This window comes from Podarcis cretensis (assembly GCF_951804945.1).
Source record: "Podarcis cretensis genome assembly, chromosome: 1".
Lineage (NCBI taxonomy): Eukaryota > Metazoa > Chordata > Lepidosauria > Squamata > Lacertidae > Podarcis > Podarcis cretensis.
In genome coordinates, this window is record NC_137170.1 from 97,541,593 (window position 1) to 97,566,589 (window position 24,997).

General features: G+C 39.2%; 1 protein-coding gene and 1 long non-coding RNA gene across 4 annotated transcripts in view; one reads left to right on the plus strand and one right to left on the minus strand.

Moving 5' to 3' along the window:
- The window catches only part of DPP10 (dipeptidyl peptidase like 10), a 603,190-nt gene that overhangs the window by 101,644 nt on the left and 476,549 nt on the right, over positions 1 to 24,997 (minus strand). For all 3 annotated transcript variants that reach the window (XM_079993430.1, XM_079993429.1, XM_079993431.1), the window contains one exon: positions 18,619 to 18,693. In XM_079993430.1, the coding sequence (XP_079849556.1) occupies positions 18,619 to 18,693 (75 nt within the window). The remainder of the gene's footprint in view (positions 1 to 18,618; positions 18,694 to 24,997) is intronic.
- LOC307226622 lies at positions 17,770 to 24,405 on the plus strand. Its single transcript, XR_013843526.1, has 3 exons — positions 17,770 to 17,800; positions 18,614 to 18,715; positions 24,032 to 24,405. It is a non-coding gene; the product is annotated as an uncharacterized lncRNA (long non-coding RNA).

Sequence of the window (24,997 nt, forward strand, 5' to 3'; positions counted from 1 at the left end):
TTGCATAATTAATATCATTTGACTCTGGTTGCACAGTCCTAATATTTATTATTCAATCTGAATGACTCCTGAACTGGGTGGCTAAATTTAATTCAGAGTGGAATAATTGAAATTAATGAATGTGATTGACTTTGGTCCAATAATTTCAACTGTTCTAGAGTAAAACTTAGTTGAATATCACCCACAGTCTCCAAAGTGTTGCAATTATTATTCACAACACCATTTAAGGGGAATGTCAGGGTAGGGAGAGAGGTAGTAGGGGAACTGGACTTCACTCATTGAAAGCTTCCAATCCAGGGGTAGAAGGTCAGTCAACACTTTCCAATCACTGTACTTAGGTGGGAGGGATATAATCTGTGCTATGTTTTCTGTGTGTTAGTAGTCTGTCTTCTGTTTGTGTCAGTAGGCCTTGTAGGGAAAAAGTAGCATATAAAAAACTCTGGCCTGTCACCCAGCCCTGCTACTTCAGAGAAACCAGTCCCATGCAGGCAGGCAGGCAAGTGGGCACTGGCATACAGAGGCAGGCAGACAAGGGAGAAATACTCTTGCCAGGCTGGCATCCACAGACCCCATACGGCAGTGCTGAAAAAGCAAGGAAAGTTGAGCTACTATACTGGAGCATGAGAATTGGCAGGATTGGAGTGCGAGAATTGGCAGCATTGGCCAGTGCAAGTGATTAGGAATACCAAAGATTTGGATTTGTAGAGCAGGACAGAACAATTTTTGTGCTGAGTCGGGGATAGATCTGGATGTATTAATTCAATCCCAAGCAAGATCAAGGAGGCTTGCACAAACAATCCCAATAAAAGGAAAAAAATGCACTTAATACAAATACAAATTTACCACATTTGTATTCCAATGTTTACCAAACACCACTTTCTAGCCACGTTATTTTATGAATTAAAATGAAGTGCCATTATTTGTGTTGATTGGAACTATTCTGGCATGTAATGGGAGAAAAATATAACGGCAGAAGCCCTATTTAAGTCAGATACCATAATCATTGCTATGAAAAGAAACAGCTATAAAACAGTATGCCTCCAAGCGAGTGTCCAAGACAACATGTGATCCATTACTCTTTTCAGATATCTCTTCCCTGGATTTTGCATGATACAAGGGGAGTTCAGGCAATTTTTCCATTTCACTTAGATCACCTCAAAAAGACACTCTAATGTAGGCATTTGAAATCCTTAAATAAAATTATATGTTTCCCTGTATTTCTCTCTGGGATAGAAATTCTCACAGCATGCTAGAAGCAAAACCCTCTCATCCTTATTTCACCAGGCAAGCACAAAATCACACTTTATATACAGAGAAAACCATGCACTGGATTCTCTGTTACTTTTATTCACAGCAGCTTGCTTAGATTCTACTATGTACTTCTGCAAAACAACCCAAGGTAATTTTTTATGGTAGCAATAGCATCCCTATCAAACTCTTCCTTTCTTAATATGTTTTCCAGGGTATATCAATAGGAAAGCAGGATTCCAATCAATAAAAATACCTACCACTCATCCTATCTTTTTATCCTGCTGTTATATACTTTTAGAAATATAGTTTCATATTCCATTCCAAGTCCTGTTTTTAGTTTGGGTTCTTTTCAGTCTGCAAATAAACAGTGGGTAGTCGATAGGCCATTATACTACTCGACAAGGCTAATAATGATGATCCAGCTCTCTCTGCTCCCTTCTTATAACTTATTCAGATAGTTTCATTTATTATTTTCCCCATCTTATATGTCACACTCAAGAACTGGTTTCGATCCCACTAAAAGGTGAATACAACATATCCCTTTGTAGCTAAATCCTTCTGTATCTGCATTATGTACTCATATCCCAACAACATAAAAGGTTCCTGTTAAAGAATGCTCCTTTTCCCCAATCACAAAGACTTTTTTTATTGTGAACACAGAACAGAAAGAAAAGCGTAATATTACCACTTATATGATCCTACTGTTCCAGTACCTATCTTTGCCCAATTTTCCTTAATTTTTCATAATTATATTAAATATTAAATATTAAAATAAAGAAAATCCTGTTTTTTAAAATAATAATTCAACTGTTGAGGAATTGTTGAGAAGATTTATTTTTGTACTGAAAGGATCCATTTGTAATGATAGCATCAGTCCTTGTGGAACTCATGTTTGTTGGATATGTGTGATATGTAGGTCTGGCCTGATTTTATTAGGGGGAGGGGAACACAATGCTACTTCAGTTTAACATTTTAATACATACTTAGGGTCCCACAAACCCTTCCTTCCATGTTCCTCCTTTCTGCAGCGATGGCTTCTAGGCAGCATTTAGGCCTTTTGGCTGAACATTCTAAGCTCTGAATAAAGGTTTTACAAAGCTGTTACTGGCTGTAGCCTCCTTCTCCTTGGATGAGAAAGAGTAGACCTTGCCCTTAACTACCGGAACTTCCTGGCACCTCCCAGGAATAGTAACCCCCTCAGGCTGTATCTAGTAATTATTTCCTTGTTACAGTGATAGTCCAAACCTCAAGTCACTTGCATTTAAACTTCTGCCTATTGTATCTAGGCATTCAATTTTTCCTGATTACCTAGCACCTTTTTTACTTCATAAAAGGCAATTTTCCCACCTATATCCATCTCTGAAATAATAACTGTCTCAAATTGAAGGGTTATGGCTCTGCTTTGCATGCAGAAGTTCCTAAGTTCAGTCCCCAGCACCTTGAGGTTAAAATTAATGCTCGCTAACAGGAGAAAAACTTGTGTGAATGTGATTATTGCTGTTTGTTATTCAAAAGCATTTAAGACTACCTGAACATTTTCAATGTAATGCTTTCTTTGAGATGGTTATTATATTGTCAATAACTTCCTTTGAAACCACCCGGTATGAAGAAGGAAACTTTATTTTTATTTTTCTATCGATCGGTCAGGTATGAATCAATATAGAAATATTTTCCTTTGTGAAACAATAAAACAATTATTGCTCTCTACTGTGTAAACAGGAGAAGGAGAAAGTGAAGGAAGAGACGTTTCATATCCAACTTATTGGAAAACTAGTCTTAATACACATAACAACCATTCAGGTGAAGAAAAGCACACCTGTAACTTAAGAGAAACCACAGAGAAAAGTTGTACAATTCAGCAATTTCACAATACTTCGCTCTAATTGTTATAGGTGCAAAGCGTTCCCTAGGGACAATATAAGAAGAGAACGGATCTTGGTAACCTGTCTTTAACTCCTGGGGGAAAGCAGCTTTTTCAGTTCACCTTCAAATCCAACTCAGAAAATAAAAATCTATGTCAGGTGGTGTCCATATATTCCTTTCCATGAGAAGAAAGGCATTTTTTGACAGCCTTGTGTTAAAAACACAGAATTAAATTTAGAGGTGTGTTTACATTTGTGCAAAACATTGCTCAATATTTTCTACAGGGTCTCTTAAACAAAGTCCCAAGATGCGTGCTAGCGCAAGTTATTTCACAGCAACACGAAATAGTTTCCAAGGTATTTTCCTACTATGGTACTCAAATCATTTGGCTATGCTAGCAGATATCTAAAAATCCAGAGAGCCACTGCCACTCAGTGTGGGCAACATTCAGCTATATGGACCATTGGCTAGATTCAGTACAAGGCAGCCTTATATGTTTCTATGTTCTAATAGTCTAGGTATTTTAATTCTGGAATTTACTTTAATTCTTAGCTGCAAACTTGGTATACTCCTTTGTAATCCAAGATCAACTTGCAAGCACTCGTGATCTCTGGCTGAAAACACGGCCAGCTTCCTGCCACGCAGGACATTGGACAATCTCTAGTGTTTTTTGGCAGGAAGGGAAGGATCTTGTATCCTTTCCCTATTCATCGTTCCACTTGACTTCATATACAGAAAGTGGCATTTGTGAACTCCTAGCTCCTCAGAGAACATTGTGTTATACATACAAATGCTAAGAATAAATAATGAGTAGGAGAACAAAAACAATCTCCATCCTGCTGAGGGCCTCTTACCCATTCTCTCCATGTAATAGGCCCTCAGGACCTTTGTTGGCCTGAGGGTATTATTCATTCATGGGCAATTACCTAGACCACATACCAGTTGTGGAAGACCAGAGATAAAATTGGATAAAGCAATGACGTGATTCTTACCTTATATATTAATTTACATTCTAATCACAAGACAATAGCTAGCTAGCTAGATAGATAGATAGATAGATAGATAGATAGCCAAGGAGGGTGTAGAGCAGGGCTGCTGAGGGGTGTGGTCCAAAGGCCAGACGGAGAGACCTGGAAGATGTCTTCATCTCCTGGTTCTGAGGTTCTCCATCTCTGCCCTCAGGGGCAGCCCATCCAATTTCATCATCCAAAGAGAAATGGAAATTACTATCTCCTGCCCCACTTGCTGTGCTAAATCCCACCACCAAACCCACCACCACCATACCCTCCTTATGCTGAACTCAGCAGGTGCCAGGGCATTCCTCAAAGTATTGTGTTCCTCAAAGAAATGTCACATGCCAGAATGCCTCCCTTGTGGTGAACAAAGCAGTGAGGTGGATGCCACTTCTTGTACCTCTGCTGCCTGAGTCAGGTGCTTCACACCGCCTCATGGGTGGACCAGAACTGCCTGCCTTATAAGGACACTCGAAAACTGCAGGGAACCATATGCCTTCTGTGGCCATAGATCTGTTAAACAAACTTGCACAGCCAGTAGATAACACAATAAAAGAAAAAAAATTCCTTCCAGTAGCACCTTAAAGACCAACTAAGTTAGTTCTAGGTATGAGCGTATCTGAAGAAGTGTGCATGCACACGAAAGCTAATACCTAGAACTAACTTAGTTGGTCTTTAAGGTGCTACTGGAAGGAATTTTTTTTCTTTTATTTTGTTTTGACTATGGCAGACCAACACGGCTACCTACCTGTAAGTAGATAACACATTAGTCTAGGCTTTGACAGTCAAGGATGGAAGCCACAGACACACAGTACTTACTCATGGAAGGTTAGCTTCATGTGACCAGTGGAGCTCACATGAGGTCTCCTCCTGCTTAACATTTAGCAGCCAAGAATTGGAAAGGCTTGTAAATTTGTACAAATATAAATAAATTTGACTGATATATGGAGACGGTCTCCTAATTTAGACTGTCTTGCAAATGTCCTAGAATCTCAAGGAAATGGCTAGGTTTAGTTCCAAGCCAATCTGAGGCATGTCACAGGTCTGTCAGTTATCTTTGAGAAGAATACAATAGAAATCAGATTTTCATTTCATGAAACAAATTCAATAGGCAATCCTGAGCAGTCCATACAATGGTACCTCTGGTTATGAACTTAATACGTTCCGGAGGTCTGTGTTCTTAACCTGAAACCGTTCTTAACCTAAGGTACCACTTTAGCTAATGGGGGCCTCCTGCTGCCACCGCATCACCACCATGCGATTTCTGTTATCATTCTGAGGTAAAGTTCTTAACCCGAGGTACTACTTCCAGGTTAGTGGAGTCTGTAACCCGAAGTATTTATAACCCGAGGTGTTTGTAACCCGAGGTACCACTGTATAATAAAGAGAAACCTCCTGTACCAAAATAATTTCACAGTGTTTGCTTTACAACACAGAACTCTTAATGTTAGAAAATATGAATAGCCTGAACATTTTAAGGTGTTGAAGCACTTAAGATCTGAACTTTATTGTTGTTTGCATCAAGCTCCATTAACTCCTCTCCATGGGATATCTCAGCATGTTATACTAGGGATCTGTTACGCAGTGTGTGGTTGAAATAAACAATGAATATAAGTGTGGAAGTGCTCTTGGATGTTTCTTCTTTCAATAAATTGTTTTGGCAGAGTTTGAAAAACTTCAGAACAATCCCTGTTTTTCACAGTACCCAAAACATGGTAAAACTATTATTCTGTTGTCTGTGAAGCAAAAGAGGAGAGGGAAAAAGTGCTAGGATTTAATCACTCTTCTATTTTATGCTACAGTAAAGCTCTGTACTTAAGATACTTCCAAGCTTTTTCTTTGAGGCTGAGGGTATGTGAAAGCCACAATGGATCTTGATTTGTGAAAATGTCAGGGGAAATAACAGACAACCCATGATTTGGCCACCCATATGGGATTCCACAGCCAACTACAGATGAGACAACTATACACATTCAATGGAATGCAATACTGAAACTGCCTCCCTAAAACTTGGTGTGTACATCAGACACAGCATAGGGGAGGTGCACTTTAGGAGCCAGCAATCAAATAGGGCCTAGTCCAGGCTACAACCCAACTACTAAAGGAGGTGGGTGTGGTGGGTGTAGGATATTTAATGAAGATTATTTCCCTGAGTCTCAGTTCTTAGAACGAACTAGTTCAGTTAAACATAAACAACAATATCTGAACTACACCCTGACCAACTAAAGATGAATTAGGTTCATTTTGGGGTAGAGCTTCAATAATTTCAAGTTTATTTTCACATCTGGCCTGAAGGAAGTTGCAGAAGTGATGGTAGCTTGCTATTGCTCGTTTGCAAAGCACTTTGAAGGTAAAATTGCTTGCATTCACTGGAAGATTGACTCCACTGTTACAGCAGATGATCTCAAGGGTGTCCAGACCACTGTCTAGTGCTGGTGTACTGGATGTGTTTGGGTCAGGGAGGTGATTGATGGCTCCCTGCAAGATAGGGTGGTCGCTGCCTGAAGGAGGCAGTGGTAAGACCACTCCTTAAGAAGTCATTTCTGTTCGTGGGATGCTTTCCCTAGAGAGGCTTGCCTGGTGCCTTCATTACATATATTTAGGTGCCAGACAAACAACATAATGAGGCAGATACTGTATATAGGTACTGCTGTTAGTAAGACTGATTAGTCCCTTAATCACTGTTGCTAAGCAATTTAAGGGAAGAAATCTGAAGCATTTCATGTATCTTTCCTGCTGAAGATATTTGCACTCTTCCAACAGGAGCAGATTGCAGTAAGAAGTACAGATAAAGGAACAAAATGAATTATGCCCTGTGTCTAACAGCTGTGTGGCTGGCACATATTAAATTGGGTAAGTTCTTTTCCAGTTCTCTTGGCATTCTTTCTGTCAGAAATTTTATTACTTGTGTGTGGCCCCTAATTTACTTTTGCCCCTACACTTCAGCACAGCAGCTTGTAACATTCTCAATGCTATATTTAATTTTGGTGTGGTTTTTTCCCTTTTCGCTATGGATGATCTTTTTTGTGAACTAAAATGTTCATCTGGATGAACATGTACTGAGCTAGTTTCTTTTAGGGAATCTTGAACTGCAACTAGTTCCTTTGGGAAAATGAATGTTTAATGAATTCCTATTTTAAAAAACCACCTAATTTTCCAAGCATTTTTGTATCTATAGGTCTGTTGTCCAGATCCTATGAGTGAGATTCACCTAATGAACCACAGCAGTAGAAGCCCTTGCCCTTGGGCCTTTCCAATCTTTCTTCCCCACCTTCCAAAATTGGCTTGGGGGGTGTCAGGGAGATGGCTTCAACTAGCAAGCTAATATGCTTGTGCAGATGAAATTGTTGTAATACCGCAATGTTGAATTCTACCCTGCAGTCAGCAGTAAGTTGAATACTCTTGACACAGCTTAAGCCAGTAGTCGCTGGCAAATTGTCTGGCAATCTGCTGAGCGTTGCTCATTGCCTTTCTCAGTGCAGCAAGTGTCTTCTCACAGGACACACATTTGTAGTTCAAAGGAGCCTAGCACTATGTAGTGACAACAGGTTCAATGTCTTTAATGCCAGTCAGGGATCTGCTGCTCTCTTTTGCTGAAAAAGGGCATAGCTGTATTATAGGTTGCCTCTTTGATGTACTTCCAGCTGATTTTGACACTGTCTCTAGGGCACTTCAGTAGTGCTGGTTAGATGGAATCAGAGGAGCATTCACAAAGTTCAAGTATGACTGCTCTAGAAGTGTTGATTCGAGGCCACACTTTCTGCTTTGTGCTATAGGCCATCTTTGGCTGGAGAAGGATCTTGCTCACCACCAGGGAGGGATCCTTGTCACAATCAGCACTGTGATAGCATATGTGACATGAACACAGTTCAATGCCAATTGCCTCGTAACAATCAAGTCCAGCTGGTGCCAGTGGCCTAACCTTGGATATCTCCAGGACACTTGCCATTTTGCCTTGGCAAAGAAGAATGTGTTTGGGATGCAAAGGCTGTGAAATGAGCACAACTCAAGCAGACTTTGTCCATTCTCATTCATGCTGCCAATACCAAAGTGCCCTGTGCAGTTGTCCCATGTGTGATGATTGTCCCTAACTCTGGCATTGAAATCTCCCATCCAGAATAAGTGTTTGCAGGCCAGAGGTTCATTTCATAAACAATGTGATCTGCACCTGTCCATGAGATGTTGTGGATGTGTATTGAAAGCATATAAGTGACACTTGAAATATAAACGACACTTGAAATGACTGATCAATCCAATAAAAATCTACTGTGGTTTCTCTGCTACGCTCTGCCCTGTGTAATCCATTATATCATCATTACTGCTTTAAAAGGGCACCTACTTCCTTATAATCTATCATCCCTCAGTGTAGTGTATCAGAGAGAGAAAGGAAAGAGCAGACACAGCCTTGGGAAACAATCATGTTACAATACCATGAGTAGCATCTCCTACGTAACTTGAACAAATAAAGTAACTATTATCCATAAAATTTACTTCTCTGACTTGAATTTTAGCCAGGATATGCACTCTTCCACAGATTTCAAATTTGGGCTTGAAGGGAGCCAATGTACCTTTGCTTGAAAATCATTAGACAATATCCTTCCTTCTATTAGCTTAGGTTAAAGTGTATATCAAATTATACACTTACAAATTAATCCATGTCATATTGATGACAGTGAAGAAGATTTATTGCTCAGATAAGTCCTGGCGTCCAGCCCACTTCGGCTGCGCACTTCGGAGGCCAGGCCTCCGCACTTCAAAGGGCCACATTCCGATGCTCTGAGCAAACGCAGAGTTAAGCAGCGGTAAGAGAAAGCTGCAAACTTCAGTGCTTTCTTCAGTGTGCTTAAATAAAGTCCACTCAGGATATTAGCAGCTAGAAGCAGTTTTTATTTACAGCAGACTATCCATTGTCGAACAGCATCGTGAAAACACGTCCACTCTCCTCAAAAGCGAAAGTAGAAAGAACAAAGAGGTTTAGACTCGCGGATATGACGCAGAATCTCCCCCCTCCCAATAGTAGGCAGGGCGTACACTCTGAGCTGTTTAACCCTGTAAGCTCAGGTTCTCCTCACAGACAGTGTGCCAGAAGTCGAAAAGAACAGTGTGTCTGTTACAAGAGCTCAGATATGACTGAAAAGTGCAGTTATAGTTAAGGTAAAATGCTTGTTCTTCAGAGATGAAATATCTACTTTAAACCCTCAAAACATGTTATTATACTTCAGTTAGACACTTACAATAATTAATGTAGCTGGTACCCAGTCTATCTTGCCTGCGAACTTTATTTCTGACCTTTTTTGAGACTTATAATTTCAGTCTACTAACAACTGTTGATGCTGTTGCTGCTCCTGCTGAGTTTACTCATTAAGGAAGACTATTGCCAACAGTTTGTTTGATTGTGTTCACCTTTGATGGTCAGGGGGATTTACTATGACTAAATTATAATGAGCAAATAACACTATTTTCCATCCTTGTATGAGTGCTTATTATGTTTGATGCAAGATATAAAATCTCCACTTATACAAGCCCTGTTAATTTTAATTATTTTATCACTTATTTTATTGCTTTATTTAAAAGCATTTATATGCCACTTAACATTTCAAAAATCTCTAGGTAGTTATTATACCCCCAAATCCTGTTGTAAACATGGTCCTTTCTAAGTAATGAGTGGGGTTGTTACACGAAGCCAGTGGAATTTATATCACAAACAGTTTAGCTGTGGGAATTCCAACAGAAGGGTATGTACAAAATTTTGCAGCAGGCTTGAGGAACTAATGTTTTAGAATCTAGACGTTGATACATGCTGCCAACCTACACCATCACTGCTCAACCATATTTGTACTTGAAGCAAAATAACCCCTATGGTTAGAGTGTTACATGACTGGGGTGCTATCACACACACAAAAACCTTTTATTTGGCAGTCATTCAGCTCACCATGGATGACAGTGGTGTCATTAGAAAGCCCTCCAGTGAAGTTATATGGCTAGGTAAAGATGAAGGCAGGTGGTACTTCAAGTACTCTGGTCATTCACTTAATAGTCCAGAACAGACTGGTAAAGTACAGCTAGCATAGTATAGGCACTAACTGCTGTTTCTCAACAGTCTTCAAAGGTAGTTTCACACATCCCATGGTTGTCTAATCTGGAGACCACTAGAGTATGGATAATTTACAAAATGATATATATTACTATTATCTCTTAATGCAATAAAAACATTAAATAAATACAAAATACAAAAGTTATTTTAGACTGTTGTATCAAATTAAAGAATGCTACTAACCAAAGTATGCATAAAAAGGAATGTTAGCAAAGCTATACAGTTGTTTTTCTTCTTTAAATGCAAAAATTATCAAGTTTGTTTAGCAGAGGCATACGTATGGGTCAGTGAAACCTGTGCACGCCCAGGGTGTGGGTGTGTGCAAAATTCACCTATCAGACTATAGACTACTGAATATATGACATATATGTGAGTGCCGACGCACCACTGCTATTGTGGAATTGTGATTTTTTGTGGAGGAGGGGCTCTTTGCTGGGGGTGCCAGGGCCTCTAGGTACACCTCTGCTATTTAGTACCCCATGGTGCTTCTGTATAGGCTGTCAATAAGATTAAAATTCAGAATATTGTGATTCAATATTTTTTTAAGATTAAGTGCTCACTTGCAGCTAAATTCATCAATACTAATGGCATATTGTTTAAATATTTAATGCACGAGACATAGTACACACCACATTCTCTGCCGCAAGCTACTGCAGATTTTCAACCACAACACAGTATTTATTGACATATTTAATTTAAAAATGCATTTTCTAAAAAAATTGGATTTGCTAAAAATGTTTCGTACATTAAAATGGAAAGGTATGCTGTTGTTAGTGAGGGCAATTTTCCACGATTGCCTGGCTTTGTGCCTGTAGATAAAGGGAAAGAGTTTGTGGGGGTCGTTAAAATGAGCTCTGATGAAAAGGATTTTGTAGAACACTTTAGCACGCACAGTGGTGTCACTGAGTCCTACCAAAAGCAGCTCCCCTGACTCTCAACATGGTGCTCTTGAAAATCAAGAGGATTAAGGAGTGACTTCAGATTCCCAATGGATGTACAGTTCTAATTATATCATGTAATGGCTTTCAAACACACTGTGTAAAATCATTTTTCAGAGTCCCATATGACAATGTAGATATCTTGTGTAAATTATTGATTTATTCATCAGCAGACTTTGTTCATCTGACCTCCCAGAGTGTGGTATGTATGCATGAGCCAAGCTCACCAAACTTAACTGAGTATGATCCATCAGTAAAAGACTACTAAAACCCTATAGAACAGCTATAGAAGCCAACTCTACTGTATCTAAAACATCGAGAAAGTATACAAATGCAAAACACAGCAGGGCTAAAAGGTAATTCCCACAGAAAATACCAATATATTTTCTGAGTGTTAAGAAATACCATTTAGTTTGTACAGTATTTGAAATACATTTCAATACCCAAATTTTCAGTACTACCCACCTATAAAACACAACAAAAGTGTTTATCCAGTAGAATTATTAGTACAATTTTGACACTGAATGTGTTATTTGAATATCAGGCCTAACATACACCGTTTTGTTATTTTTTTGCTTAGTTAGCCAAACAGCAAGAGGTTCTACTGCATTCTATATTCACTATTGCAGGGGTTCAAATTTTGATTCTTAAGTGTAACTATACTCTTGTGCTAATATAATAGCAAATTTGAAACATTCAAGATGGACTTAGTTCTAGCAATAACTTGCAGCTTTACTCTGCATCTTACAGCCACTTACCCGGAAGTAAATGTCACTGAACTTAATGGGACTTAATTCTTGTAGACATTTATAGGATGGCATTCCATCAGCATTTAAAAAAGGCACTTATCATAAAGTTTTGGTAGTATACATATTTAGTGAACTGGCTAGTGGCTGATAAATTATTATTTAATTGATTTACAGTACTGATTACACTAATAATGTCATTCTTCCCTGAATTATTCTATCATCCCTGGAAACCTGATATTGACAAAACCGTCTGCACAACTGAAAGAAACAGGTTATGTCAAAGGACATGGGTTTCAAAACAAGGACAGAGCTACAGATAATCTCTGTGGTATCCATGGAGATGGAATGTCCAATATCAAAATCATTGTTCAACTTATTATTTCCCCAGGGGACAGACATACAGCATCTGTAAGCATTTGTGCTTTAGCTTACAGAACCACGAGGAAAACAACACTGGAGAAACCATGAATCAATTAGTAGTTTTAGGAAGTCAGCCATTGTAATTGCGTACTTCACATTTCTGTATCTTGGTAAGTGTGTCCACTATATAACTAATTGGTACTTCAAAAAATATGACACCAGTCTCCACTTCTCCTTCATTGGAAAGTCAAGCAAGAAATAGCTCACTTATGCTAATATGGATAGTTTGACTAAATAGTAACAACTAGGCCACATGTTGAATATGGCAAAGGAACAAGAAACAATTGTGCCTCTAATGGCAGACCCAGTTGGTTAGTTCTAAGCATTTATAAATCACTTTCTGGCATACAGCCTTCCCAAGCAGTTTACAAAATGTCATAGTACCATAGCAAATGAGGCAATCCCATCTCTCCAGTTAACTGATCTAAGCCTGGGCCATTTACCGTGATGTGCAAATAGTGTACTTATCTTCGGCAATTGTCTCAGAGTCTTAGCTAGAATACTTATAGGCAATGCTATTTTTCTAGAAAAAGAGGTGCCAGAACTCACCATGAACGCCTCCCTTGTTCCCTTATTTTCTTCATTTTTTCTTGCTGTTAAAAATGGGATTCAGAAACCATTGCTGAACTATTGTCAATAGCCAGCAGATCTGCCATTAGATGCTGATCTACCTTCTGTCAACCTCTGGTGTGGGAAAATACAGAAGGATCTCAGCTGAGAATCTTAATACCAGACAAGTTATAGGGCTCTGAGGTTGGCCTCTTCTGGCATACCTAGTCTTAAGACAGACAGTGTATGGATGGCTTTTTTGAACTTGCCTTTTGTGATAAAGGAGTGACTCAGATTTCTGCCTGTCTTGCCATTATTATGGCCAGTTAAGAACAGCAAGGAGCTGGCCACTTCTCAGAGGCAGCAGTAGATGTGTATCAAGAATGAAGGAAAATTTCCCTTCACAAACAAGGCCAGTCTAACTAATTTACCTGGGCATTTGCAATATTGCTGCTGGCTTTAGTCACACTGTTGATGTGCAAAACATTTCTTGATAAATGTTTTGCTGCTAGAATGTCTGCAGGGGATAGGCCCAGCCCTACCCCTCAACTACACAATAGAATCCAGTTCTGCTAGGATGGGGTAAGAAAATACTCTCCCATTCCTTCCCCACTCCCATTGTAAAGTCTGAAAATTGTTAGATATTTTGAGCTGTAGATTGGCCACCTTGTACCTAAGTACCTTACATTTTATACCAGCATAGCAGCTTATCTGAAGAGAGAGCTGCTGGCTTGCTATCCATTGCACTTGGATGCCTCCCATAAATAAGTGTTCACCTGTCTCTGCAAAGCCTTAGTATGTATCCCTGGCCCTCCAAGAAACTTTCTTTTCTTTTTTAGTGAAGACTAAGCAAGTGCCATACTTCATAGTGTCTGCACTATCTATCTATCTTTTCTGCACAGGACGTGGACTAATTTGGATTTCAGGCTAGCTACTCAAAGTCTGACAGTCCTCCACTGAAACCACAGTGTTACCAATACTGAAGCAAAGTGAGGCTTTAGGTCTAGCATTGCCACTTGCTCACATACAAACTATAGTGGGTGAGGTGAAGTGGAAGGAATAAAAAGACTCAGAAGTCTTCTAATCATCACCGCCATCACCACCTGCCAAAACTGATGAGCCTATTACAGTACAGAATTATGTGGATGGAAAAATCAGCATGCTATAAATAGTTTCTATAAACAAATTATTCTACTATTTAAGTAAGTTCAACCAAAATGGTTGAACTTGAGCAATGTAATTGGAAATTTATTACTGGGTTTTGGGATTTTTCTCAAAGATTCTTCAGAGAGCATTCTGCAGTTTAGTAAGCCTGTCAATATGATTGAAAGCAAATGCTTGTTCTGTGAATAGATGTATTTTGTAAAAAAATATCTTTGACAAATGACAAGTAGCTTTCAGGGGGGGAGGGTTGGAAAAAAAGCTAAAACTAAGTTACAGCCTGAAAACTGTTTTCTCAAATTGTAATTATAAGAACCTGAGCAATTAAAACAGAAATTACTGAGGTGTGTATGAAAGGAAGGCTAGCAGCCATATTAAAGTAGAAAACTGAAGTACAGAACATCTCCTGAGGAGGTAGCCTCCTCGCTGTTGGAACTCCACTTCTCCTGCCTATTCCTTCTTTAATCCATGAACAACCACAAAAGTATCATGCCACAACTCCCAAGTGGTGACAGACATTGAAAATTGTAGTGAAGTATCAGCTGGTATTTTATCATCATTTTATTTTCATCTGCAGTTGTGGAAGAGACCGTGAACATTAACCAAAGTCTGTTCTAAAGGTGCACCAGCATGCTAGCTTGCTAACTGTAAGCCAAAGTTTGGCTTAGCTTTATGTGTGAAATGAGTCACTAAAAAAAAAATATTTCATTGTTTGACAGTGGGAAGAGATAAAGTGAACAAAGGATTAATAACCAAAGATCTACTATTTCCAACTTGCTTCAGAGGCCTCATTTGCCAATCCGTGTACAGACCACATGATAAAAACTCCTGAAGCCTTACCACACTTAATCTGAAGAATGGAAACACAATAATATATCTGCCCTACCTAATTGGAGATATTTCCTAGGTACCTAAATATTTGATATCAAATCCTTGAAAAGGAAAGGACTGTGGGATGATGTCTGTCGTGCTCAAAGTCACTCAAAGTTTAATTCATCAGTACCTCATGTGTGAAAACTTTTATAACCAGAATCAAAGTCTTCCATGACTAGTAAAGCAGAATGTCATACACACATATGAGGGATGATGTTTAAAGAATCCATAAACTGGGCTCCAGTAATCTGAATCCTTTATCTCACCTTTTCACTGCCGATCTTACTTATAATACCAATTAGGATTACTGTGGCTACATTTAGGCTGTATTAGCCTTTTTCAGGGCCATAGAGCTTCCAGCAGCAGCCTCAGAGGACTACCTAGGTAGACCCTTGCCTTGAGATGGTCCTTCCATTCCAGGTTTGACTGCTCAAGTGTCAGACCCCTGCCAACAGCGGGCTGAAAACAGAGCCTACCTACATCTAGAATCAATAAAGTTGTGGCCAATTTTAAAATCCCAGAACATTGTCCTGTGCAGTTTTTTGTATCTGTCTTAGACTAGGTCTTTGTTCCCTGGGGGCAGCAGGAGTTGTGTCACTGTCATTGGATCTGCAATTATGGCTTTCTTCTGTTAGAAGGAAGAGCACTGTTTTGTACAGGGGTGGAAATGGTATTGGGCAGGATCAACATAATAAAGGAGGGAGGGTGGCCATAGTACACCCAAGCTCAGGGTGAGGTCTCTGTCTGGCTGGAATGCTCACCCTGGTCACACAGCGAGACCTTGCCAGCTTGACTTGCACCATAACAAGGTTCAACACTGGCCAGCTCCCAAGGAACAAGTCTAGTATGGTTCAACCCCAGCTGATTCTATTCCATCAGCATTGGGTGGATGGAATGAAGACCTTATCCTGATCCTACTGCCATGCCAGTCCTTACCCTGCCTGCTCCAGTCAATACAAGATTTGGTCAGTTTGTTCATAGCAACACCTGGTGTCCTGTTTGCTTTTCTGGGTCACATAATGCTCCTAAAAATGCAAAATGTAGCTAAATATCTGTATGGGGGGGGGGAATGACTTCAGATCTGGATACAAAAGCTGAAGTGAACTTTTCCCGCTAAGAATTAACATACACATATTTTAATAGCCCAAGTTTATAGAGCAACATCACAACAACTGCAAAAGCATGCATCTAACAACTTTCCTTATTCTATCGTATCCAGCATGATTTAAATGATTCATTCAATTATTACTTTTGTATTCAGAAAGCTTATTTTCATGCAAATTTACATCCCGTTATGAATAAAGGATATTCTTAATTGTGCTGAAACAACTTCAAATTTAATTAAAGTTTGACTTTCCAAGCAGAAAATAGATTAAAGAAAATGCTGACAACATAAAAATAAATATTCAACTATTTAATTTAACTCTGCATTTATTTTTAATCCAAACATCAAAATAGCTATGGCTCTAATTACAATTTCAGGGCAAATGTTGGGTGGAACATGTGTCCTCATTTTTTTATTCAATTTGTTTAAACTTTTCAGTCGTTTTCATGCAATAGTTTTGATGTAAAAATTGTCCACTCTTTTATGTAATGTGTATTACCCAAGGAACTATAAGATTTTATTTAGAAATCTCTATTTCTAAACTGTCACTAGGAGGAAATAAGGAGGGAAGGTAGAATATTATTTTCTAACAAGTCCACCTTTTCTAAAGATTATTCATATTCAAATGACATCTCTTGCCCTTTGAAGACTAGTGTGACTTTGAAGACAATTACCTAACTTAATGACAATTATGAACAGGAAACTAACTCTGTGATTTGTAACTCACTCTGATGTTCTTGGAAAAAAGGTACAACAGAACATGATAAGGAAAATTTGACCTGCTAGCAGCAATGGTGATGCTGCTGACACACATTGTAATTAGTTAACATGCAATCCACTGTAACCATGTAAATGGAGAAATAAGCAAAACTGGGAATGAAATGGCAACAACCATTTCATTCATGTCACTCTAGGAAATTTGTTTGGCCAATATGAGCTATATACACTTGGAAGCTGCCCAGAATGGCTGGGGAGGCCCAGCCAGATGGGAGGGGTATAAATAATAAATTTATTATATTATGCTATAGAGTATATGTTCTAAGTTCCATCCTATTTTTCAAAGAACACATATATACATGCTAAAACCTGACAAAGAATTTGGTAGCAAGTTGTTTTCAGTTTTTGCTTTTGTTTTTTTAAACATGACAGCGTATTCAAACATGCAATCTCTTGTAGCATTCCGAAGTGGCCAAAAGAATTGCAATTAGCCTAAGCAAGCTGAAATATATTCAGTAGAGTGGCCATTATCCAAGGGTCCTTTACCTATATTGTATAAGAATAAAAGCTCAGCTCACAGACCTCTAACTTAATGACACTATAATTCCACCTTAGGTAAAGGTAAAGGTACCCCTGCCCGTACGGGCCAGTCTTGACAGACTCTGGGGTTGTGCGCCCATCTCACTCAAGAGGCCGGGGGCCAGCGCTGTCCGGAGACACTTCCGGGTCACGTGGCCAGCGTGACAAGCTGCATCTGGCGAGCCAGAGCCGCACACGGAAACGCCGTTTACCTTCCCACCAGTAAGTGGTCCCTATTTATCTACTTGCACCCGGGGGTGCTTTCGAACTGCTAGGTTGGCAGGCGCTGGGACTGAGCAGCGGGAGCGCACCCCGCCGCGGGGATTCGAACCGCCGACCTTTCGATCGGCAAGCCCTAGGCGCTGAGGCTTTTACCCACAGCGCCACCCGCGTCCCTAATTCCACCTTAGCATACTCATAATTTTCATACTTTAATTCTTTTCTTTCTTTGTCACTTCAGCCTCAGCCTAAGACCAGAGAGATGTCAGGTAAGTAGCACAGTTCTACCATGCCATTTCCTAATGTTTCAATGCATTTTTCAAGGTTTATATTAATTACTTTACCTAGCTAATGATGGTGATATTTATTTATTTGATTTATTATCCTCCCATAAACATAAGGCCACAAGGGTGGGGGGGACATCAATTTAAAAACACAATATTAAAACCAATTTCAAACAATTTTCAGTAGGATGAATCCTAAAAATATATAACTCAGTTGTCAAAGGGCACCTAGATAATGAAGGTGCCAGATGTACCTCTATGGAGAGGGCCCCCTCTATTGATCTTAAAAACCTGACCATGTCTATAAGCGATTTGGTGCCAAGTTGTTTAGATCCCTTGGAAAAGTCAATCTTGCATATGCACACATTCTTGCCCTCCCTAGAGTTTTCATCCTGATCCAATTCCCCCCATCCAATACATTGCCCCCTATTGCCCTTAATTTTTTAAAAGCAATAGATCTTGATTATGGATCTTTGGAATGGCATATGGTTTAACCCACAGAATTACGCTACTGTAAAAAAAAGTTATCCAAATGTAATAAAGAATTGTTAATCCATCAAGACAACCTTACAGAAATGTCAGTAGTAAGAAATTCTAACCAAAACAAGCTTAATCCAAAAAGCAAATGGGACCAACACTTTGAATCCATCCTATTAACACAGGATGTCATCAGTATTAAAAGAGTTAAATATATATTGTTTCATAAATGAGGATGTTCTAAGTATAATTTTCTGCATATTACTATGCTAAGACTTCTAACCAGCATGTATTCTAATTTTATTTTTGGCCAACTGCTAGCTTACCTGTTTGATGTCATATGCAAGGAGAACATATTTTAAATCTGGGGAGACTGAATATCTTGATGCTTTGAAAGTTACCTAAGAAAGGAACACAGTGTTGGTAAGTTTGTTACGTGAAGAAAACTTTGTCTTAGACATTTCAATTACATTGTATATATATATTACATTTTTAAAGACCCCAGAGAAAGGTTACAGATAGGTAGCCGTGTTGGTCTACCATAGTCAAAACAAAATAAAAAAATTCCTTCCAGTAGCACCTTAAAGACCAACTAAGTTAGTTCTTGGTATGAGCTTTCGTGTGCATGCACACTTCTTCAGATACACTGAAACAGAAGTCACCAGACCCTTCTATATAGTGAGAAGGTGGGGAGGGGTATTACTCAGAAGGGTGGTGGGATTGGGTGATTGGCAGATAGCTGTGATGAGCCTGTTGACGACTCTTAACGACTGCAATAGGTCTTACAGGAAAAAGCAAGGGGAGAGAAGGTGAAAAATGGCTTTGTCATGTATAATGAGATAAGAATCCAATGTCTTTGTTCAGACCAGGTCTCTCCATGGTTTTAAGAAAGCTGCTGAATTGCAACTTATTACCAAACTTAAAACCATGGAGAGACCTGGTCTGAACAAAGACATTGGATTCTTATCTCATTATACATGACAAAGCCATTTTTCACCTTCTCACCCCTTGCTTTTTCCTGTAAGACCTATTGCAGTCGTTAAGACCTATTGCAGTCCCCACCTTCTCACTATATAGAAAGGTCTGGTGACTTCTGTTTCAGTGTATCTGAAGAAGTGTGCATGCACACGAAAGCTCATACCAAGAACTAACTTAGTTGGTCTTTAAGGTGCTACTGGAAGGAATTTTTTTTATTTTTTTCCCAGAGAAAGGGATGTTTTTAAAACAAAACAAGTATTAAACAAAACAAGTATTAAAGTACATTAAAGTACAGTATTAAAAACACCAAGAGAGTTTAAAAGCAATTGATGCAAGAAGCAACAAGGCAGCATGATTTCTTGATAAAAATGCAGATACATATATCATGCAGTGAGATTTTTATTTCCCCTGGTCCAAACATTTTACACAACACCTACTTTTTATTTAAGAAAATGCTTTACAGAAGATTTAAAATCCTCAGTGGTGTGGCAAAAATGGAAAAGGAGAAGGGAACATTATCAAACTAATAACACTTTATGTCTAGATAAGAATACATGACACCCAATTGAATTCAAGGCTATAATTTAATCAAGAGGTAATGGTGGTGTCAGAAAGAATTTAATGGAGCTGATGTAGAGGAAGGACCAGAGCATACTTGAAGCAAAGGAACCATTGAAGGGATTTCTTTTTACGTGGATATGAAGATAGTTCCCATCTGAAGAACAAAGAGTTCAAGCACAAGGCACATCAATCGTGCAGGGAAGATGGAAAGAGTATTTATCTGTAGCTGAATTATTTATTACAACTAAAATGGAAAGTATAGTGGGGAAATGTCTTGCGCATGAGCTTATGCCCCTCTTTGTCCCATAGGTAAAGGTAAAGGGACCCCTGACCGTTAAGTCCAGTTATGGACGACTTTGGGGTTGCAGCGTTCATCTTGCTTTATTGGCTGAAGGAGCCAGCGTACAGCTTCTGGATCATGTGGCCAGCATAACTAAGCCACTTCTGGCGAACCAGAGCAGCGAACGGAAACGTCGTTTACCTTCCCACCTATTTATCTACTTGCACTTTGACGTGCTTTTGAACTGCTAGGTTGACAGGAGCTTTGTCCCATAGGAATGGGAAATTTGGAATACACAGCAGTGAGTTAATTAGCACAAAATAGAGCATTTGTTGGAATTACCAATGAATTACTAACGTGTTTAAACAACATTTTGTGAACTGCTGCAAGTAAACTGTCAAAAATCATAATGCTAAGTTAAACAAGCAAATATATTCAGGTAGGTAGCCGTGTTGGTCTGATGCAGTTGGAAAAAAAATAAAAATAAAAAATTGTCCAGTAGCACCTTAGAGACCAACTAAGTTTGTTCAGGGTATAAGCTTCTCTGTGCACGCACACTTCTTCAGATACACTGAAACAGAAGTCACCAGACCCTTATATATATATAGTGGGAGGGTGGGGTGGGGTTTTTCTCAGAAGGGTAGTAGGAGATGGGTGAATGACTCAATAGGTATGGTAAACCTGTTGACTACTGCTAACGAGTGCAATTAGTCCTACAGGAAAAAGCAAGGGATAGTATGCAGATGACCAAAAATAGCATTAGCATACGTAATGAGACAAGAATCCAATATCTCTATTCAGACCAGGTCTCTCCATAGTTTTCAGATTAGTAATAAATTGTAATTCAGCAACTTCTCTTTCAAGTCTATTTAAGCAAATATATGTTGTTCCTAACAAAAAACCCAAACCATTACTAATTCTTACAAATGATTGTTCCTGCCCTGGAAACTGTCACATAGATTTGTTAGTTCCAAAGAAGCCTCAAGATAACATTAAAATACATTATCATATTTGACCAAAAAAAAATCACAAGGAATTCAAATAAAACAAAGTTAATAAAATCATAGGAATGGAAGACTAAGTTCTAGACAAAGTCATTCATACTTGAGTGACTTCTAGATAGTCCATTGATCGTCAAGAAACTTAAGTTTGGGCAGAATGTCGCAGCCTGGCTGTTAATATCCTGGAGTTGGCATTCTCATATTACATTCCCCATCCCCCCCACAAATAAATTCCGTCAGCATCTTTAGTACCATTGTGTTTCTAGTGTAGCTGTTTCCAGAGCTAATTCAAGATGCTGGACTTGACATATAAGGAAATAAAAGAATACTTGTGAGTAAGCTACTCCTCGTGAGCAAAGCAAATCTGTAAGCAATGTGCAGCTGTGTTCTGAGTGGGGCTCTGAAAACTCAGGTTTAAAAGTCTCCTTTCCCAAGCACAGAGGACTAGTACAACATCCTTGAACTAGCTCCCTCACTTGTCTTTGCCTGCCACCTAGCTGCTTGCTGCACAAGGGGGAAAACTACTACCCTAAGACAGTTTCTAGATCTTTCGTCCTGTGTTGCCACTGTGTTTAGACTTTGGACTGCTTTTTGGCCTGGCTTTTTGGGGTTTTTTTTTTTGCTCTGTTTGGACTTTAAAGGTAAAGGTAAAGGTACCCCTGCCCGTACGGGCCAGTCTTGACAGACTCTGGGGTTGTGCGCCCATCTCACTTAAGAGGCCAGGGGCCAGCGCTGTCCGGAGACACTTCCGGGTCACGTGGCCAGCGTGACATCGCTGCTCTGGCCAGAGCCGGAGCCAGAGCCGCACACGGAAACGCCGTTTACCTTCCCGCTGGTAAGCGGTCCCTATTTATCTACTTGCACCCGGAGGTGCTTTCGAACTGCTAGGTTGGCAGGCGCTGGGACCGAGCAGCGGGAGCGCACCCCGCCGCAGGGATTCGAACCGCCGACCTTTCGATCGGCAAGCCCTAGGCGCCGAGGCTTTAACCCACAGCGCTACCTGCGTGGTTTGGACTTTAGACTGCTGTAAAACTGTGATCTCTGACTCATAGCTGCTCTACCTGGGCATCACTTGGAGCAGGAGAACAGTCCCTAATGAAAACTTTACATATGGGCCCCCATGCACACCTTAGTGAAGTTACTACTCTACTGCTCTGTGGGACTACTCACAGCTCATTTCTGAGACTTGGAAAATACAAGTATTCAAATTGAATGCTGTATCAACACCAGCTTAAACCAAAGATCTCCCAAATACTTAAATTCAGGCTGGAGGCAATCTCGAAGAAAACAGAAGCAAAGAGCAGTTCTGGAATTTATATGATTTGATAGAACTCCTTCATGGATTAAAAGCATTTAATGTTCGTCAGAGCGCATATTGGAGAGAGGTCTGGGGCAGGAGGCCCTAAGAGCCTTATGAGATCTACCAGCTTTTCATACTAAGCCTGGACCACATAGTCACTTGAAAGTAAGCACTTTTCTAGTTTTTGGATCGTTTTGTGCATATATTTATAGTTCAAGTGTCAAGCAGCTGGATTTTCCTGATATAACAGTACATTTTACTGTTATATAATATATAGTAAATAGATAATGCCACCCCACATATAAAAATATTTGCCCGAAGTCATCTCAGCAAATAAATATTTGGAATATTTTCAAAATTCACAAGGTGAACAATTTATAGAAACCTGAAGGGAGCTCTCCATGTATGCCTAATTCAGTTTTAGGCTCTCTTTCAAATCCCTGATTAAATAATTTGGCAACTGAAACATATAGTGGATTGGAAGCAAATTCAAGAACAAGGTCCAGAAGTAGTTTTAAGGATATTAACTACAGAGCAGTTTAAATAACAAAACAAATAAAAACAACAAAATGCTTCACTTTTTACAGTACAAACACAGGTCTTTCTATCTAAAAAATATATCTAACACCCCCCCCCCCCAATATATATATATATATATGCTAGCAGGTCAAATAAAAACAAAGGAAATCATCTATTACGTCTGATTTTGCTTTCTGTGGTGCATGATTGTCTGCATCAACCAACTTTAAAGTTACGTAATTCCATCACGTATATCTGGGATTATTTTGGAGATTATCAAACAGAGAGTTGTTGGCAATAACATGTAAAGACAACAACATGTGATTACCCCCTTAACTAATGTATATCTTCTGTTGTTTTGTTAACACAACTCTTTCCCAACTTATCTGAAGTATCCCCAAAATTTTATTTACATAAAAAAATATGAAAAGGGAATCATAGATTTTTTTCCCATATAATTTTTATTAATCAACATCAGCAAACAAAACAAAACAAAATACATTAATTTCACATCGTTTTCATAACTTATTTCTCTTTTGGACTTCCCTCAGCTGTTCCGTAAATCATCCATAGTCATAATTTTAATTACACATTTCTCAAATTTATATTGACATTATTTATCTCTTTTTTCCTATTCCCTTTAGACAATATTTCTTACTTTTTTACAGTGCTTCTTTAAATCCCTTAAGCGTCATCTGTCCTTCACTTAAATATTCCAGATATTCCACAAATTTCCCCCAGTCCTCGATGAACTTTTGGTCTCTTAAGTATCTAATCTTCCCTGTCAATTTATCTAGCTCTGCGTAATCTAACAATTTCATTCTCCACTCTTCCACGGTCGGTATTTCTTGCTGTTTCCATTTCTGGGCCAGTAACACTCTTGCGGCTGTGATTGCATATCAAAAGAATTTGCAGAATCATAGATTTAATTAGTTGTCATTTAAAAAAGGTAAAAGTTTGTTCTTTTCAGATAAGAGGATTCTCATTCTACTGACAGCAGGATTGGGCAAAACTGTGTAAAACGATTTGCAGATTGAATTTCTTGCCTTTTCTCGAAAAAGTGCCTTTCATGACCTGAGTTTTAATTCTCTACTTGACAGTGATACATGAGGGTGCGATGCTCCTTGGACAAGCAGCACCAGCCTCTTCTCTGCGCCCAAGAATGCACTTGACAACCGTGACCACAAGTATTGCCAGTACCACCGATGACAGGGGTGATAGTCAAACGGAGACAGAAAGATAAAACACTACAAAGAAGGACTCCCACCCCCTCCATTCTCAACCTTTATTGTTTCACGTATTCTAGGAACACAAACATTAGTTTTTGCTGAAAGTAAAAATTGTTCTGTGCTCTGAAACAATCTATCAGTCACTGTGGCCCTGAGACTAGAGGACCATGCAATCAAATGAGGGGAACAGAAAGAATGTAACTTCCATGCCCCGCTTCAGTAAACAACTTTAACATGTCTCTTGACATTTGTGTTTGCCAAAAGTATCCGTTCTTTTCCAAGCAAATAAAGCACACACTCATGTACCAAAAAACAGTATAATTAAGGACACATTGTTTTAATTTTCCCACAAGTTAAGTGGTAAATTTCTACAATATCTGAGATACTGAATTAGTTTTCAAATCAGCCTGCAAGAACAACTTAGCTCCAGCCTTTCTTGTTTACTGGTAATTGTGCTTCCTGACTAAATACATACCCTGTGTTGCTGCTGTTGTGTGGCTGGTCCTTTAATCTTTGCTCAACAGTCTCATTTGCTATGCACTACTACTGCATCAATTTTAATTGCTTTTAAAGTACAGTTAGTGTCCTCCCCCCCCCTTTCAACTGAACATAAGAAATGGGGGGGGGGGGAGAGAAACTGCACCACATCCACTGTTTAAGAAACAAAGGCTCACTTCTAAAATACATTCATTTGTGTAGCAGCCTTCAACCAAGACCTACCTTTAACCTCAATCTACAACACTGGATTATTGTCATGGATATTACAGAAATTTCACTTTTGCTCCTCATACTATATTCATTTTAGTCCCAGCAGCCAGCCTCTACATCTTTGCTCAG